At 39.5% G+C, this 17,853-nt stretch overlaps 1 protein-coding gene across 1 annotated transcript in view; it reads right to left on the bottom strand.

Annotated features, from left to right (window-relative positions):
* Nucleotides 1–4,750: 4,750 nt before the first annotated feature.
* BIVM (basic, immunoglobulin-like variable motif containing) overlaps nt 4,751–17,853 on the bottom strand; it is an 80,203-nt gene continuing 67,100 nt past the window's right edge. The window contains exons 17-23 of the mRNA XM_006846675.1: nt 14,740–14,993; nt 14,282–14,401; nt 13,934–14,147; nt 12,209–12,353; nt 8,293–8,493; nt 7,195–7,279; nt 4,751–5,341 (exon numbers count right to left, since the gene is read on the bottom strand). Coding sequence (XP_006846738.1) covers nt 4,751–5,341; nt 7,195–7,279; nt 8,293–8,493; nt 12,209–12,353; nt 13,934–14,147; nt 14,282–14,401; nt 14,740–14,993 — 1,610 coding nt within the window. The remainder of the gene's footprint in view (nt 5,342–7,194; nt 7,280–8,292; nt 8,494–12,208; nt 12,354–13,933; nt 14,148–14,281; nt 14,402–14,739; nt 14,994–17,853) is intronic.

Below are 17,853 nucleotides of genomic sequence, written 5' to 3'. Positions count from 1 at the left end.
GTCTGGTTATACAGCAATGCAGTTTTAGAACTCCCATAAAACAGGACTGACGAATAGTAGGATTATTCCATGTAAGTGCCTCATGGTAAGAACAGAGCAAGAACTAATACATGAATTTAAACCAGTCCTGAAAGTGAGTAAAGACTATCTGAGGGCAGTAATCTGTTTTTCAACCTCAATGCCAAGAGTTATTCTAAGACTCCAAGATTGTCTCGTGCTATCAAACAGAGAGCATGAAGTTCTCATGTCATTTGTCTGGGTGTAAAAACCATTTTTAGAATGAGACCACAGCAGAATGTTTGAGAATGTGGGCAGCATTGCTCTGGGCTCAGGAATCAAACTAGGAGAATTCCCACTTCTCCAGACTGATTAAGAAGACTGAGGATGTATGTCTGTGGCCAGCTCAGATTACCCATCATTTTCTCGTCACTGGAGATATCCCTAATGTAAAGTTATTGTGGGTACCAATATCAAGAGGCAGTGAGAAGTTTACCGTAGGAATGTGAGTATAGTTTCTAAGAAACACTTTATCTACTACAATTTATATAAAGTAGAATCAAGGTCATTATTAGTATTTAGAAGAGAAGTAGGAGTCTGGAGCTTGATTTTAGTTATTCCTCTCAATTATTACTTGATTATTTTAAGACATTCACTTAGTATGTTTCTTAGCTTCCTCATCTATAAAACAGGAATACAAAAGGCACACAATATATTTGTGTAGTGAATACTATAGGTAAAAACAAAAAACAAAAAAACCCTGAAAGGTTAAAAATACTAAACAACGCAGTTATTATTCAAAGGCAGTTATTTCAGGACAAAGAATACACCCTCTGCTTGGCTCTTTTTAGAAGAGAAAGAATGTTTTAGAAGAGAGAAAATGTCATTTGCTGACTAAAAGTCATCTGTCTTTTTCAAGGAGTTATTTAAGATTACGCAATCCTCAGTGTTGGATTTCTTCAGAGGCAGAAACTTTAAATTGTTTATCTAACAGGTTGACAATGATTACTTCGGTTATATTGAACTATTTATAAACTATATACACTTCTGCTGTATATAAGCTATAAGTAGCTTAATAGCAGACTTCTGCTTCAACTGAGAACTAGAAAGTAAATTTTAATCACATACATGCATAGGCATGCACGCATACACAGACATACATCTCTTAGAAGACATCACAGAGCCACCGAGGCAGCCAGGAATTCTGTGTGTTTGCCAATTAGTGTTAAGAAAGAGGCTGAGATGCATAAGAAAGTACATTTAGGAATGCCATCAGAACTTGAGGCAATTTTATAGACTAGGGGAGACAAAAGACTAGTGTATGGGGTTGTCAAGGCAGCTAGGAGTTGAAAGACTAAGACTGTAGAAAAAGAAGGGACCAAGAAGCCCAGAGCTGACTTTTCCTTAAGGCATTTCCTGATTAAGTTGTCAGGGCAAGAGGCAGATTTGCCAAGTGCTAAGTAACAAAAATCAGAAAAAGGACGAGGGAAAAGCAGGCTACCAGTTGGTAACCCTGGGAAATTATTTCCTAGCAATGAGGAGAGAAGATGCGGTTTTATAAAGACTGTAAGCCAGCCTTGAATCTCTTGGTCCCTTGATTAAATTGAGGTAACTGGCTGCTGGCCACAGTACCTTCTGGAATCCTGTCTAGAGGGAGACCTATGATAGCTTAGTTTTTCATAAAGAATGTCCAGCATTCAATCAAAATTTACTAGGCACACCAAGAAACAGATGATCACAGTAAACCCACAGGTGATCTAGAGGGGCTTAGCACAGACTTTTAAAATAACTCTGATGAGCATGTTTCCATGGCAGCTAATTATTTACTATGGCTCTTCTAGCCATGTTGTTCCATTCTGTGATGTACTGTAAATCCTAACCTCTGTGCCTGAGATTCTGGAGCTATTTTTAAGTTCATGAGGGAGGATTACGGTGTGACTAAGATTGGAGGGAGTCCTGGTGTGGCACTGTGGGTTAATGCGCGCCAGACTGCAAAGCTGTCTGAATTGCAAAGTCGGTGGTTCAAGCTCACCAGCCGCTCCTTGGAAACCCTATACAAGGTCGCTATGGGTCAGAACTGACTCGACGGCACTTAGCAACAACAAGGATTGGAATACACTGACAGGAAACTGCCAGAGGTTCAAGCCAAATTCAGACAAGGAAGTGGAATGAGAGATATCATTGCTGACGTCAGATCGATCTTGGCTAAAAGCAGAGAATATCAGAAAGGTGTTTGCCTGTGCTTTATTGTCTATGCAAAGGCTTTCAACTGTGTGAGTTATCACACGCTATAGACAACATTGAGGAGAATGACTATTCTGGAACACTTAGTTGTACTCTCAAGGTAGTCGTTTGAACTGACCAAGGGGACGCTGAATGGTTTCAAATTAGAAAAGGTTTACAACAGAGTTCTATTGTTTCACCATATTCATCCAATCTGTACACTAAGCAAATAATCTGAGAAGCTGGATTATGTGAAGGACATGGCATCCGGATTGGCGGAGGACTCATAACAACCCATGATACAACTTTGCTTGCTGAAAGCAAAAAGGACTTAAAATACTTACTGATGAAGATCAAAGACCATAACCTTCAGTATGGGTTGTACCTCAGTGTAAAGGATACAAAAATCTTCACTACTGGAGCAATAAATAACATCATGGTCAATGGAGAAGAGACTGAAGTTGTCAAAGACTTCATTTTGCTTGGATCTACTATCAATACTCATGGAAGCAGCAGTCAAAAACTCAAATGATGTGTTGATTTTATCTGCTGATAAGAACCTCTTTAAAGTGTTAAAGAGCAAGGATATCAATCTGAGGACTAAAGTGCACCTGACCCAAGCCATGGTATTTTCAATAGTTTCACATCCATGTGAAACTTGGACAGTGAATAAGAAAGATTGTAGAATTAATGCATTTGAGTTATGGTGTTGGAGAAGAATATTAAAATACTGTGGACTGCTAGAAGAACGAACAGATCTGTGTTGGAAGAAGTACAGCCACAGTACTCCTTAGAAGCCAGGATTTCTAGACTTCATCTCTCATACTTCAAACACATTATCAGGAGGGACCAGTCCCTGGAGAAGAGTATCATGCTAGGTAAAGTGGAGGGTCAGCAAATTAGAGGAAGACCCCAAACGAGATGGCCTGGCACAGTGGCAGCAGCAATGGACTCATCCATGATTGTGAGGATGGAGCTGGACCAGATAGTGTTTCATTCTGTTGTTGCTGAGTCGGAAACAACTCGATAGCACCTAACAACAAAAACTGAAGAGAAACCAAGGAGTCAGGATTAAGGTGGGGCTGAGTCCTGGTGTGGTGCTGTGGGCTAATGCGTCAAGACTGCAAAGTTGTTTAAACTACAAGGTTTGTGGTTCAAGCTCACCAGCTGCTCGTTGGAAACCCTACACAGGGTTGCTATGTGTCGGAATCAACTCGATGGCACTTAACAAGGATTAAGCATGTCCCCACTTTACTAGAGAGTGATTCATGCCATCACCCTTAGTTTTTCCTTGGCAGCATGATCTGTGTCCAGTATCTAGGCATGGTTTGGCAATGTTTGCTGTCTTACTTTGGTGCTTTGATCTTGCAACTGACTCACCTCTGACCTCCAGGCTGTGGGACTTGGGGTCAATCACCTGACCTGACTCACCACTCCCACAGCTTCATGCATCAACAACCTGCTATGTGACCTACCAATATGGGTTCCTCTGCTCCTGAAACTGAGCAGGGAAGAAGATTCCTCTTGATTGATCCATGAACTACAGATCTGGAGTTTGCCTGACTCCACAATTGTGTGAGCCATTTCCCTTTGATAGTTCTGAGTTCTATGAGATGCTGCAGCACATTGCAGAACACTGGGACGTGATTCATAGCAAGTGATTGATTATTCATGCATCTGATATGATGTATGTTGTTTAGTGCCACCGAATCGGAACCTGTAGAGGGTTTCTGAGGGGCAGCTGGTGGGAATGTATAAAAGTTCCCATATAGTTAGTTGTCTCCAGTGAAATAATGCTCCCTATATAGGTTTTCCCATAGAAAAACACATCTTTCTAAGATGTTCCTACAGTGAAATTCCCTCCTGCTATTCTTTCAACTGGATCATGAGGGGAAATGAGAAACAACAGAATATAGGACTTTATGCAGATCTATGGAACTGTCACAACTGTTATGAAAAATAAGGTTATCTTTTCTGCTGTCTTAAAGTAAGACGGAATGCATATTTAGTTAGTGCTAATCAATATAAACCCTTTTAAATTATATAAACCCTTTTTAAATTATAAAAAAATATATTATTTAAATTATATATAGTCAGAAAGCATAAGATATTAGAAATATAGATGTTGTTGTTGTTAAATGCCATTGAGTTGGTTCCTACCCATAGCGACCCTGTATAGGGTTTCCAAGGAGCTGCTGGTGAACTTGAACCACTGACCCTGCAGTTCAAATGGCTTTAGTTCAAATGGCTTTGCAGTCTGGAGCATTAACCCACAGCACCACACCAGGGCTCTGAAATACAGATAATGCCTGTGAATACAGAAAATATTCAAGTCAAAAACATCAGAACAAATAACACTAATAAATAAATAAATTGTAATGTTTAGCACCTATATATTTCAAATGATACTACAGAGACTATATAAATTTGTTTAATTTTATTATTTCCTCAGAGCAAATTCATTAGGAAATGTTACAGAAATCATATACACATACATATAGATACACAGAAAATACATATTCTTAGAACATTAGGTTCTTCTTTTCCTTCCTCTTGCATTTCTGAGTTTCCCTTTTTTCGTTGCAAACACAGACCTGGCCGTTACCATGACTACTTTTGTTTTCTTTTCATCCTCATCACTAGAGCTGCTAGTAGGCACGCCTTCGTCCTTCACATGTTCATGTTTCACTGTGTTCTGTGAATCTGAAGGACTGATTTTTGTCTCTTGAGCTGCTTTTCCACTTTGAACGTTAATTAAAGAAAGACTTGTAGCATCCTCACTTGAAGATGCATCAGATGATTGTGAGAGATAGGCCTCCCCCAAAAAACCACCACATTTATTCTCTAGCTTAGAATCAGAATGTCGTTTTCTTTTCAGGCTTGATGTATCTTTCAGTTTACTTGCTACGCTTCTCTTCCGGGTTTTTCGTCTTTCCTCATCAAGTAACTCAAATTCTTTCTCCATAGCAACAGAAACTGCTTCTATTTCACTGGCTGTTTCTTCCCGCTCCTTCCTCAGCATACATGTCACAGCTCTGTGAAGTCTCTGGCTCTTTATCCCCTTAGCATCTTGTTTCTCCTGTTGAGCTAATCTAAAGAAGGAATCAATTCGAAGTTGTGTCTAAAGAAATAAAATAATAGTAATTAGACAAGTAATGCATCTAAAACAAATCAAAGTGCTTAACCTTGCTCACTGGCATTGGATTACTATACTGCTGTTGTTGTTGTTATGTGCCGTGAAGTCGGTTCCAACTCATAATGAGCCTGCACAGGGTTTCCAAGGCTGTAAATCTTTACAGGAGCAGAAAGCCTCATCTTTCTCCCACAGAACAGCTGGTAGTTTTGAACTGCTGACCCTGAGGTTAGCAGCCCGATTCGTAACCACTACGCTATCAGAGTTCCTTGGATTACTATACTAGAGAATACTAATTCATTATCTCTCAAACACCAGTTATCTCATAAATGAATTCAATTTTACTTTCTATATTATATTTTAAGTAGTACTTATACCAACTCTGGCAAGTATCTATAACTTAAATATGAAATCTCTTATCAGGCATTCAAAAGTGTTCAATATTTTTGATAGCACATATATTATCTTTGTTTGGAGCAATATAACTTTAGAGTTTATTTCTAAATGCTATTTTCTTCTTTAAAAAACATTTTGATTATTCAAGTCCTTTAGGAAGTAATTTCATAGTCTATACCAGTACACATAAGATATATGTCTTTGGTTCAAGAAATTCAGTTTTAGGATAACTTAAAAAAAAATGTTACATATTAAAAAAGTTATTATCTAATAGCCATTTGAGCATTATTTATGAAAAACTGAAATGCAAAGGTCTAACAAGTAAATGGAACAAATAAAGATAAATTGCCTGATGAAATGTAATCTAGTCATTTGAAATTATGAAGACTATATAATAACACAAGAAACAAATGCTTAGGTTAATAAGTGGGGAGGGGAATACAAAGTATATTTTGGTATGTTAGCAAACATAAGTATGAGGAAAGGAGGAGAGAAAAAAGGGGAATAAACCTAGATGGTAAGAGCTGTATTGGAAGAGGTAAATAATGAACAATTTTTCTTCATTTTTTTACTTCCTAATTTTTGGTAAATAAATCCATATTACCTTCTATAATGAAAAGGGGAAAGTATTATAGCAAAATTTGTCTGAAATTAAAGAGTAACAATCACTAAGCTAAAAGATTATCTTCTCTTGTTGGCTTATCATATTTTCAGTAGAGAAAGTCAGAAGACAAAAAAGAGGGACCCTTTCTGGCGATGTTTATTCCAGTTTTTGTTTTATCTTCCCAAGTAACTAAACGTGTATTTGACTTAAATATATGATCTGAAGGGTCTCATGTCTGCTAAACAGCTTATTTGTATATGTTGTGAATTTGTTCTGCTGAGAAAGTTTGGTTTTGAGTGGGTAGAACTATAGTCACAAGTAGAGCAAGATGGAACTCTCTGTATGTTGTTGTTACTGTTGTTGTCGGGTGCCATCAAGTCGGTACTGACTCAGAGAGACCTTATGCCCAACAGAACTCCATCCCGCGCAGTCCTGCGCCCATCTCACAATCACTGCTATGCTTGAGCCCATTGCTGCTGCCACCGTACCAACCTATCTTGTTGGGGTCTTCCTCTTTTCTGTTGACCCTCCACTTAACCTATGTGGGTAAAGACCACACAAACATTTTTCTCTTTAAAAATCCCCCATCTATATAAACTTTTTTTTTTAACTTTTTTTAAAACAAGAAAGAACACCAAAGTCTAGCCATAAAAATGATTACAAAATGAAGACAAAGTCAAATTTTTATTCTTATATTTTCCCGTTTGATTATCTACTTTCATTTAAAAATGTATGTAGTATTACTCCCTAAAATAAAAGAGTTGATTGAGTAGCCTCCAATCACAGGCTTAATAATTTTAGTCTTTCTTCTAAACTTAGACAAAAACCCCACTATGATTACCTGCTGGACATTCAGCTGCTTTAATACTGGAAACAGAGATTCATCTGTCTTAGTCTTGTTCCATCCAAAATACCGCTGACAAAATATACAGGCAGTTAAGACTCATAAATGTTTTTAAAGACATTTTAAGTGATAAATCAAAAGTTCCAAAGAGCTCACCCGTGAGTCCCAGTATTTCTAAAAGTTTTTGTTCATAAAGTCTTGGTGTGGCACTGTGGCATTAAGCACTGACTGCTTAATCACAAAGTCAGCAGTTCAGACACACCAGCCACACCTCAGCAAACCTGATACAGGGCTGCCCTGAGTCAGAACCCACTCGATGGTACACACAAAAACAACAACAAAGATATAAGTGGTAACAGAAAATAATAATACAAATTATACCAACACTCCTTTAGTATTATGTCCCTTTTAGTACCCTCTAACTACTATCTAACTAACTACATCAAAGACTCCTGAGAAAAGAAGACAATCCTTCATTTCTTTGAGGACTGAAAAATAAAACCAAAATTAATTCTATTGCAAACTTTTCAACATCTATTCACATGTCAAACCAGGAAGAACAAAATTAACATTCTCTCTTTCTGATTAATGCATAAGTGGTTCTTGTTAAAATGTTACAATACCTTCCGGTTCTTCCCTTTCCCCTCCCTCCTACTCCATTTTGTCTGTTTCCCTACCCTAAGCTACAAGGTGGTAGTTTAAAGGACAACATGGCTTTTGATAGGCCAGCGCTAAATCACCCCAGCAATGACCACTCCCTTCCTGTTGAATCTATATAAATCCCCTCCCTTCCTGTTGACTCCCTCTTCTTCTTCTTCCTCTCCTCCCGTCTGCCTCCTGCCTTCTCTCTCTGGCAGAGGTTACCTTGCTCACCCTGAATAAAGCTCTCTAGATAGGCCACCTGGTGGGAGGGGTTGTTTTTCCCCTTTCAGTTCTATGTATGACTCTATAACACTGAGAGGGAAAACAGAAAAGGCTATTCTTAGGTCAATAGAATATATATAACAAATGGAGCAAGCTCAGGTTCCATGAGTTCGATACTAGAACGCAGCTGGAGCTCAGTGCCCTTTCCTGGTTTAAGGAATGAAAGGATATTCTCTAATTTTCCCAAGATCAGGCTTCCCCCACAGAAACGCTCCCTTCTTCTCATCTACTGTCGGCTTTAGGTAAGCTTCGGCGACAGCTGGGTTAGGAAAACCAGGGCTGAGCTGTAACTTCCTTAATTTTTTTTTCACTTTGGTGTCGTGAGGATTAGGTCTCAACTTCTTATTTTTTTGAGCTTCCTGCCACCACTCTCTGTAAAGTGAAAAAGAAACAATTACGTGTAAAGAATGAAAGAGACTGTAGTACAGGACTATAGAGTTCTATTTAAAGTTTAAAAAAAAAGCAATTACAGTAAATTCCGATTTGAATTTAAGTCCAAATTCCAAAACAAAGCATATCATCTCTAGAATATTATTACTCTTAACAACATTAAAAAGTGGTGGTAAGCATTACATTAATAAGTGCTGATTCCTTGCTTGGTACTGTTCTAATTACTTCCCCAAGAGCACACAGGAGAGACCTTGCAGAAACCTCACCTCACACAAGAAGATGCTGACCTCAAAAAGGAGCGGGAACGTCAAGATTTCACAGTCTGAACCTGACAATCTTCCTCCAGAGCCCACACTCAGCAACTAACTGTACATACAAGGTGATCCCAATTGTGGAAACAAAATGCATATATGTGGAAAAAGGACACAGAAATATTTTCAATAATGAAAACCAGTCACTGTCATTTTATTGCGCGAAGCAATGTTCTAAGCAGTTAACCTATTAACCTTTTTATTTTCATATGAAAAATAGGTAAGTTCTATTTAGTGTTTTCATTTCACAAATTAGAAACCATTTCATTTCACAAAGATGTAGGATACAAAAGATTAGAATGGAATGTGTCTGTCAAGTGGCAGAGTCTCTCTCTGAGAGACAAGAACACAACTGCTCATTTTCTTTGTATTTTATCTGGGTCTCATTTTTTTAATAGAGCATAAATTATTACAGAAGGTTAAAGAGGGTCACACATCTTTGACACGCCTCTCGTGTACGCCTTTTCCCCTTGAACTGGGTGTACTCTCTGCTTGACTTGAGAAGTGACACTGTGCCCGTAGGTGACTGCCGTTTCTGACTCCTGTCTCTTGGAATCAGGAGGCATGCTGTGACGAAGCCCAAGTTCCTGAAAAGGCCCAAATGGAGAGGATCCAAGGCCCCTGGGCAACAGTCAGCACCAACTTGCCAGCTAAGTATAGGCATCTTACCCAGAGTTGCGTATCGTCTCACCCAGAGTTGCCTTAAACGACACCATAAGTAACAGAGACAACACATCCCCACGCAACATTTGAGGCCTGATCAAATTGTGGATTTAGGGGTAAAATAAACAACTGTTGCTATCTGAAGCCAATGAGGTTTAAGGAGGTTTATATCACAGTAATCAAGAATCAGAAAAATGTTATGTAGTTAGAAAAAATAACAAAAGTTTTTTTTATGTTATTTTTTCAAAACACAACACAACCCTCACCAATCCACAAACCCAATGAAACCTAAGATAACACCTAAAGCGCCAGTGCTAGTCCTTCACGTACATATTTAACACTAGGAACTGATTGCTATTTGTGTCTCAACCAGTGTTTCACCTCACTGATACAGGTGCGCCACCTAGCGTTAAAAAATATAACTGCAGTCTTCATCACACTATATCTTAGGTTCATAGGCTTTACAAAACCGTTTCCAAGAGTTTGCTGGGGGGATTCTTATAATTCTACACCCCCTCCTTTTGTCTTTCATCTTTGAACCAGTAATTATGATTACCAGGGAGGAGTATGATCACAACACTCCCCTTATAGTATTAAAGCTCTGTATAGTAAGAAAGCCAGGTACTTAATATCAAGATGAAAGATCGTTGTTAATTGCTGTCCAGTGGATTCTAACTCATAGTGACCCTGTATAGTGTTTCCGTGAAGCAGCTGGTGAACCTGAACTGTCCACCTTGCAGTTCAAATGGCTTTGCAGTCTGGCATATTAACACACAGAGCCACAAGTATTTGCCAATTAGCATAGCTGTGGGGATACAATAGAAGGAGATGACACCAGGGATAAAGTAAGTGCAGGATTTAAGTATGGACTGAGGTGGCATGGTGGGAGAGGGGAATCACTACTCCACACAAATATTTTGGGGAAATTTACGGCCAACAGTGCCAGATTTCCTTTTCCCCCAAAAAAATCCAAAATTTTCTATAAAATTGCCCCCAATCAGTAGCTATTTCAAGATTAAAGGTCTGTAGAAGAGAGCATTAAATACATTAAATACAGCACAGTTTGACAGTGAATTCGGCCTGAAGGTCCAAAGGACCTCTGCTCTAGAAGATGATTTACCAGCCAGAATCTGGTTAGGGGAAATAAAAGCAAGACAACACTGTCAATGTTACTGTCTGCTGCTCCTTTCCTTCTGAACCTCGCATCCCCTCACATCTCCCGAGCCAGAATGGACACTGCTCCGGAGCCAAGCGAAGGCTGGAAAACCAAAGCAGAAATTGTGACTGTCGCTACATTTTTATGACTCTGAAACTGTAAACAATTCAATTGCCAACAAGCAAGCCAAAACTGCTGAACAAAGAAAAGGAAAATAATATAATGATCGTTCACTAAAGTAGATATGCAAATTGTTAATATAGATGAGAAATCAAAATGAAAAATTATCCTAAATTAAAAGGCATAGCCTCAAATATAGAGATATAAGGACACCCAAATAAATATGCTTTTACTTTTAAAAACAAAAAATTGAAAAGAATTCATCACTGCTGCTGCTGCATGTCACTGCATCGATTCAGACTCACAGCGACCCTGGGCAGGGTTTCCAAGGCTGGACACCTTCTACAAGAGCCGAAAGCCTCACCCTTCGCCCGTGGATGATGACCTTGATGTTAGTAGCCCAACGTGTCACCCACTATGCTGCCTGAGCTCCGTTATCACTATAAAAACAAACTACTGTGGAATCATTAAAAACAACTGCTATGATGCTAATAATATGCTTTCTTCTGTCACCAAATGGGCTGCAGGCAACATAAAAAGTCTATGCAATATCGCCTCAGTATTAAATCTGTGCCTATGTGTGTACACGATTTCATTCCAGCAACTTCTTTATATATAAGCTGGTTCAGATAGAAAATGAAGCTCCCTCTTTTTTAAAATTCTCATTATTACTGCCTAAATCGGATATTTAATGTTGCCAATGGTGACATCACTGTATATGATGGGGATGAGTATGTGCTGTGGAATTGGCGCCAACTCATTGTGACCCTGTATAGACTTTCCGAGGCTGTAAAGCTTTACAAGAACAGAAAGCCTCATCTTTACTCTGTGTAACCACTGGTAGTTTCAAACTACTGATTGTGAGATTAGCAACCCGACTCATGACCACTACACGCTACCAGACATAACAAAAACTGGAGGGTCCTAAGTACGGTTCAAGGTAATTCAAAGATGTCATAAGGTGGAGACTACCTGATTATATATACACATATGTCATAGTGTGGTGCTTGCTCTAGGATAAGCACTGGACTACTTATTGCAAAGGCAGTAGTTCAAACCCACCAGTCACTCCTTGAAAACCCTATACAGGCTCACTATGAGTCAAAACCGACTCAAAGGTACTTAACAACATAAATACATACACCCATGTACCTGACACATAGGGGCTACTCAATATCTGAATGAATATAATGGTAACTGTTACACTTCTATGACAGGACTGCGCTCTGTACTTCTGAACTAGGATAAGCCCGAGACCACTAAAAATACTGATTCTGAGTTCATGAAAGTCTAGAAAAGACACATGTTTTTTGTAATCCCACTAACACTTCCTCCTATTTTCTTAATGAATAATGCTTTGTGACAGTTCCTTATGTAGGTAATAGTTTTACTGGATAATTTGGATACTTACATAAACATCTGAATTAAAAAATTAAAAAGCACTTACGAGAATTTCAAGAGGGGTTCCAGGCCATGTCCAGGGAATTCATTGAGAATTTCCATGGCTGTTACACAGCCCACAGTTGGAACTCCTTCTGTATAATCACTTCCAAGCAAATAGGCCAAATTTATTAATTTGTTCCGGTCCAATCCTGTAAAAGCAACATCCTCATCCAACAATATCCTTTTTTGCTATTTGAAAATAGATTCTTTGCTTTAAATTCTGTTAAGACTTTTTATTTAATCCTAGACCTTTAAATATACATTGTCTCCGAAATGTAGACATCTGACCTAGATCTTGCTTCTGGACTACAATCACATAAATCCACCAACTAGCAACTATCTGTATCTCCAGGTGGATACATAACAGGCACCTTGAGTTTCTACGGGTCCAGACCTGTGCTCTGCATCTCCCCCTGCTGGGGATGGCTCCTCCCAGCCCCCCTCAGCTTATTCAACAGCAGGTCTATCCAACCAACCATTCAGGATGTGGAGGCATCTTTGACTTTTCTCCTTCCCGCACATCACACAGCCATCCCATCTGAAAATCCTTTCAATAGCACACCAGGCCCCCCTTGATTCTGGCCTCCTCCTCCGTCCTCTCTGACGTCAACGCTTGCATTCTCTCTTCATTCACTGTTTCCTTCTCATTCTGAGAGCACCAGGTGGACATGCAGCTCAGGCCTTTGCCTCCCCGAGTCTGTGTGTCTGATCCACTCCTCAGTACGAGGCCTGCTTCCTATTCCTTCAGGTGCCTGTCCAACGTTCAACTACTAGGAAAACGTTCCCCGACCAGCACTCAATCTAAAACAATATCCTGTCTTTCTCCCCTCTATTTACTGCTTTATTTTTCTATAGAAACATATTATATATATAGCTTCCAGATCACATATATGTCATTTTTAAGTGCTGTCAAGCCATTTCCGACTTATAGTGATCCTGGTACAGGGTTTCCAAGGAGCAGCTGGTGGGTCAGAACTGCCAACTTTGTGGTCCACAGAAGTCCAGATTACACACACACGCATAAATATATATAACATAAATTATATATACATATAACAAATTATATATACATGTATAATTGATTTCTTTTCTGTTTTACCTATTAAACTGTTTTATTCTCTGCTGTGTCCCCACTGCCACGGGCAGCAACTAGATGTGTGGTAAGAGTCTCACAACCTGTGTTTGTTGAACAAATGAATAATCAATGCCAGAAACACTAACACAGAACCATAAGGTTCAGGATTCTAGTAGAACTGATTCCCACCTGTTTCCTCCCTCTACCATCTTTTCCTTTACTCTGGAGATCTCAGGGTAACCTGTGCTGTCCAACCTGCTCAGATGATTCAACTGCAGAAATAGCTAAACAAACTTGGATTTTAATTTAGTTACAGACAAGAGATCATTTATATAAAACTTTATAGACGCTACCATTTCGGTGGGAGCACAATGACTCTGTAGGATAAGCGCTGGACTTCAAACCACAAGGTTGCTGGTTCCAGATCACCAGCTACCCTGTGGGAGAAAGACTAGGCTTTCTGCTCCCATAAAATTTACAGCCTCAGAAACCCTGTACCAGATCACCATAAGTCAAAACCGACTAGAGCATTTGACAATAACAACAACATTGGTTTCTATTAATTCATCATATTAGTTCCCTAGGAAGAGAGAATGAGTTAGCTGCAAGTTCTAAAGGTAAATTTCAGGAAGTAATTATATTATGAAGTCTTACCTAGTTGGTTGTGAAAGTCCACATATTGGTAATATTCTACCAGTTTGTTTTTATTAAAAAAGTTTTTATACACATGCCGTGCTCCAAAAAGCCAAATATCACTATCATCAGTGATTGTTCCGGAAGTCTGATCAGTCAGGTCCAGGATGGCACACTGTGCCTCTGCCTCCATAGGAGCCTCGATATAGGGGATGCCAAACAGGCGAAGCAGCTCCTGCAGAGTGACAGACACCAAGAGGGCCACAGACATGCATGAACGAGCCTTATTCCAGAGTGGGAGCTGCGCTTTAGGGGAATCAGGGTAAATTGAAACATGAACAGGCATTATTTACGGTGAAGTCAGCTGACCTGGCTTTCCAAGAACATCTGCCCTGTCACGGTAGCAGCGATCCGCTCTTGCTGCTGTTTCTGAGCTTTCAGTGAATTCTGCTCTTCTAAAAGGCTGCTCTCCAGAGTCTCCAGTTCTTCCTGTGGAATAATTACATTAGTAGATAATCTTATTAATAATCCAATGAAGTTCATTTGCTACAAAAAGTCTGCATGCAGTCTGACTGAAATTACCAATAAGCTTTTTCTCCTTAAGAAGTATCCCACTTGGATTTCTGAGCAAGATTCGGTAGTATCCCTCACTAAGTCACAGGGAAGCAGACTCTATCCTAGACAGTAACCTACATAAAAAAAATGCCATCAGCAAGAACACAAAGATGCATGCAAATAACTAATAAATATTCACCCAGAAACTCCTTGAAACTCCAAAGTACTTATTTTCCTTAGCAAAAAGTTAAAACACAGTGTTACACAATTACCAAATTAACATCTTGCCATTCGTTCCAAAGATCATCTGCATCTTTCTCAGCTTCTTCCTGTGGCTCCACAGCTAAGCCCTCGCTTTCAGAGTCACCCTCAGAGTCGCCTGAAGCTTCTTCCTCCTTCGTCTCAACCCCGGTGCCCTCTGCAGCAACTGACATTCCACCCAGGTCAGAGGAAGGTTTCAAAGGCTCAGGTAACTCTGCTTGGTTTTCATCATCACTAAGTACGCTGTCCACTTCAATGAAACTTCCTGTACCAAAATAATAAAGTCACTTTACAACCTTGAAATTGTCCTGAAGAAAATGTTTTACTCTGAAAAGAAAGCATTTGAATTGAAAATACAATGATAACTTAGACCTGTTAAGTGATTTTCATTCAAAAATGCCTGTCACTTCAAAACAAGCTTTTTAAATTAGATAAACTGGCACTGTCTTCGATATTAAGAATAAAGCTTTCAAAAAGATTTATATACAAATAGGACCTAAATGAACTAACAATGTTTAAACAATTCAAAAAGGAGAACTAATACAGTATGTACGTCTTTCCAAAGGGTGCTAAAAATGGTTTGATGTGATTTCACCATTAACACAGCAAAGAGCACAGCTCCCCCCATCCTCCTCCCTCCCACTCCCTTTCCTGTCAGGGTTGAAGGAACAAGACAGGGATCAAGATGCCAGGTGTGAACGCACAGGGACTGGGGGCTAGCCTGGTTACATTCAGGGAAGGAACAAGCAAATGAGGAAATTAATAATTAAGATAATGAAAGCAACATTTCTCATTACTAGGAACAGAAACTACAAATATAGGTGGAAGGAACAATGAAATACGAGCTATTAAATTGAAGCTGGAGGTAAACATGACCGCACGGATTTTACATACCTATCTATATGTTTGGAGTCCTGGTGTGGTACTGTAGGGTAAGCACTGGAACATAAGGTAATTATGAACTGCAAAGCCAGCAGTTCAAATGAACCAGCCACTCTGGAAACCCTATTCAGGGTTGCTATGAATCAGAACCAACTCAACAGTACTTAACACCAACAACAATCTATATTTATATACATGGATGCATTGCTGTTGTTATTAAGTGCTGTCGAGTTGGTTCTGACTCATAGCGACCCTGTATAGGGTTTCCAAGGAGCAGCTGGTGAGTTTGAACTTCCAACCTTGTGGTTCCCAGTCTAGTGCTGACTCTACAGTGCCATATAAACATATGTAAATGCTGCTGCCACTATGTGCCATTGAGTCTGTTCCAACTCATAGAGACCCTGTATAGGGTTTCCAAGGAGCAGCTGGTGGGTTTAAACAGCTGGCCTTGTAGTTCAAACTGACCTGTGGTCCAGCGCTGACCCTAAAGCCCCATAGCAGGACTCTGAATGTACAGACAGATAAATAAACACTGCCCAATCCTGCGCCATCCTCACAACTGTCATTAAGGCCACTATTGCTGACCCTGTGACAATCCATCTTGTTGGGGGGGGCGTTATTCCTCTGTTTTGCCGATGTGTCGCTTTTCCAAGCATGATGTCCTTCCCCAGGGACTGGTCCCTCCTGATAATATGTCCAAAGTACAGGAGACTAAGTCTCACCATCCTCGCTTCTAAGAAACATCAACTCTCCGTTGCAGAGGCAGCGCTTCCCTAGTAACACTCTGAGCGCCTTCCAACCTGAAGGGCTTACTACATCTGACAATGTTCCGCTGTTCTTCATCTGGCTTACTGAGACAAACCATTCACAGGCGGTCCGCCTCTTCTTCTTTCTAGTCAGTCTTGGTCTGGAAACTCTGCTGTAAACTGTCCACCATAAGTGACCCTACTCTTATTTAAAATACCAGTCGCATACATCACAGCAACACAGCAACACACAAGCCACCACAGTATGACACACGAGTGCTGACACAAATATATGGACACACACAGAAATAAATATATATGTGTGTGTGTACTTTTTCAGGCTCTGTCAATAACAGGATCTGAAGCAATAAAACCCCAGTACCAATAAACATAAGGAGTTCTGGTAGCGTAGTGGTTATGAATTGGGCTGTGAACCTCAAGGTCAGCAGTTTGAAATTACCAGCTGTTCCGTGGGAGAAAGATGAGGATTTCTACACCCATAAAGATTTACAGCCTCGGAAACTCTGCACAGGGTCGCTATGAGTTGCAACCAACTCCACAGCACTTCGCAACAAGAACCACTAAACATATCTTAACACCTACATCTTGATTTCTAAATATCTTGCTTCGGACAGAAAATCTTAATCTAAGTCTGAAACACCTTGCTAGGAAGTAAGGATCTTATTATCCAGGTGAGATTAAACTGACAACAGTAATTCACAAGATGAGAAGAAAAGCTTAGGGGGCATGAGCTTACGTTACTGATGGTAGAATAACTTGGGAAAGGACAATGAGAATGGACGCAGAACCTGAAGAATGTAATTAATGGCACTGACCTGTACATGTCGAAAGTGTTGAAAGGGTGTATCTTACGCTGGGAACACTTTCACAAAAACATTGAAAAATAATAATGAGGCATTATCAAAAGTCCCAAAAGCCAACATTAAGGGTTCCCACTAGGCAAAGCCAGAACAATTCAAACAAAATAAATGATGATGGAATCGGATTATAACTAAATCAAATCGGAAGTCCAAAATGATATAAAAATAATAAATAGGGAAGAAATGCAAGTTTTCCTTACAGGAGGATGCTAACTTAATCAATATATAAAGAATGATGAGATAGAAAACTACCATCTGACAACCATCATCCTAATAACTCACTTGGGTGAAACTCTTCAGTGCATGCTAAAACACATGAGTGGAAGTCCATTTAAGAACAGCACATTACACAACCCTAAAAATACCTTTCTACAATATGCTTTTAATTAAAAGGGAAAATACAGTAAAATCTACAAAAGCTGGAACCTGTGTAAGGTAGAAACCTTTCAGAGAAGAAAAAGTCAAATATTTTTACTTAATAGTGACAGAAAACTGGTAAGACTGAACTTTCTCAAAGGTAGAAAAAAAATCAGGGCAAGTGTGCGTGTGATGGTGTGTGTCCATAGTATGTCTATGTAACTGCTGTTGTTAGTGTGTGTGTGATGGTGTGTGTCCA

Source organism: Chrysochloris asiatica, unplaced genomic scaffold (assembly GCF_000296735.1).
Source record: "Chrysochloris asiatica unplaced genomic scaffold, ChrAsi1.0 scaffold00029, whole genome shotgun sequence".
NCBI classification, from domain to species: Eukaryota; Metazoa; Chordata; class Mammalia; order Afrosoricida; family Chrysochloridae; genus Chrysochloris; species Chrysochloris asiatica.
The sequence above is the reverse complement of the archived record's forward strand: the minus strand, read 5'-3'. Positions and strand labels throughout refer to the sequence as shown.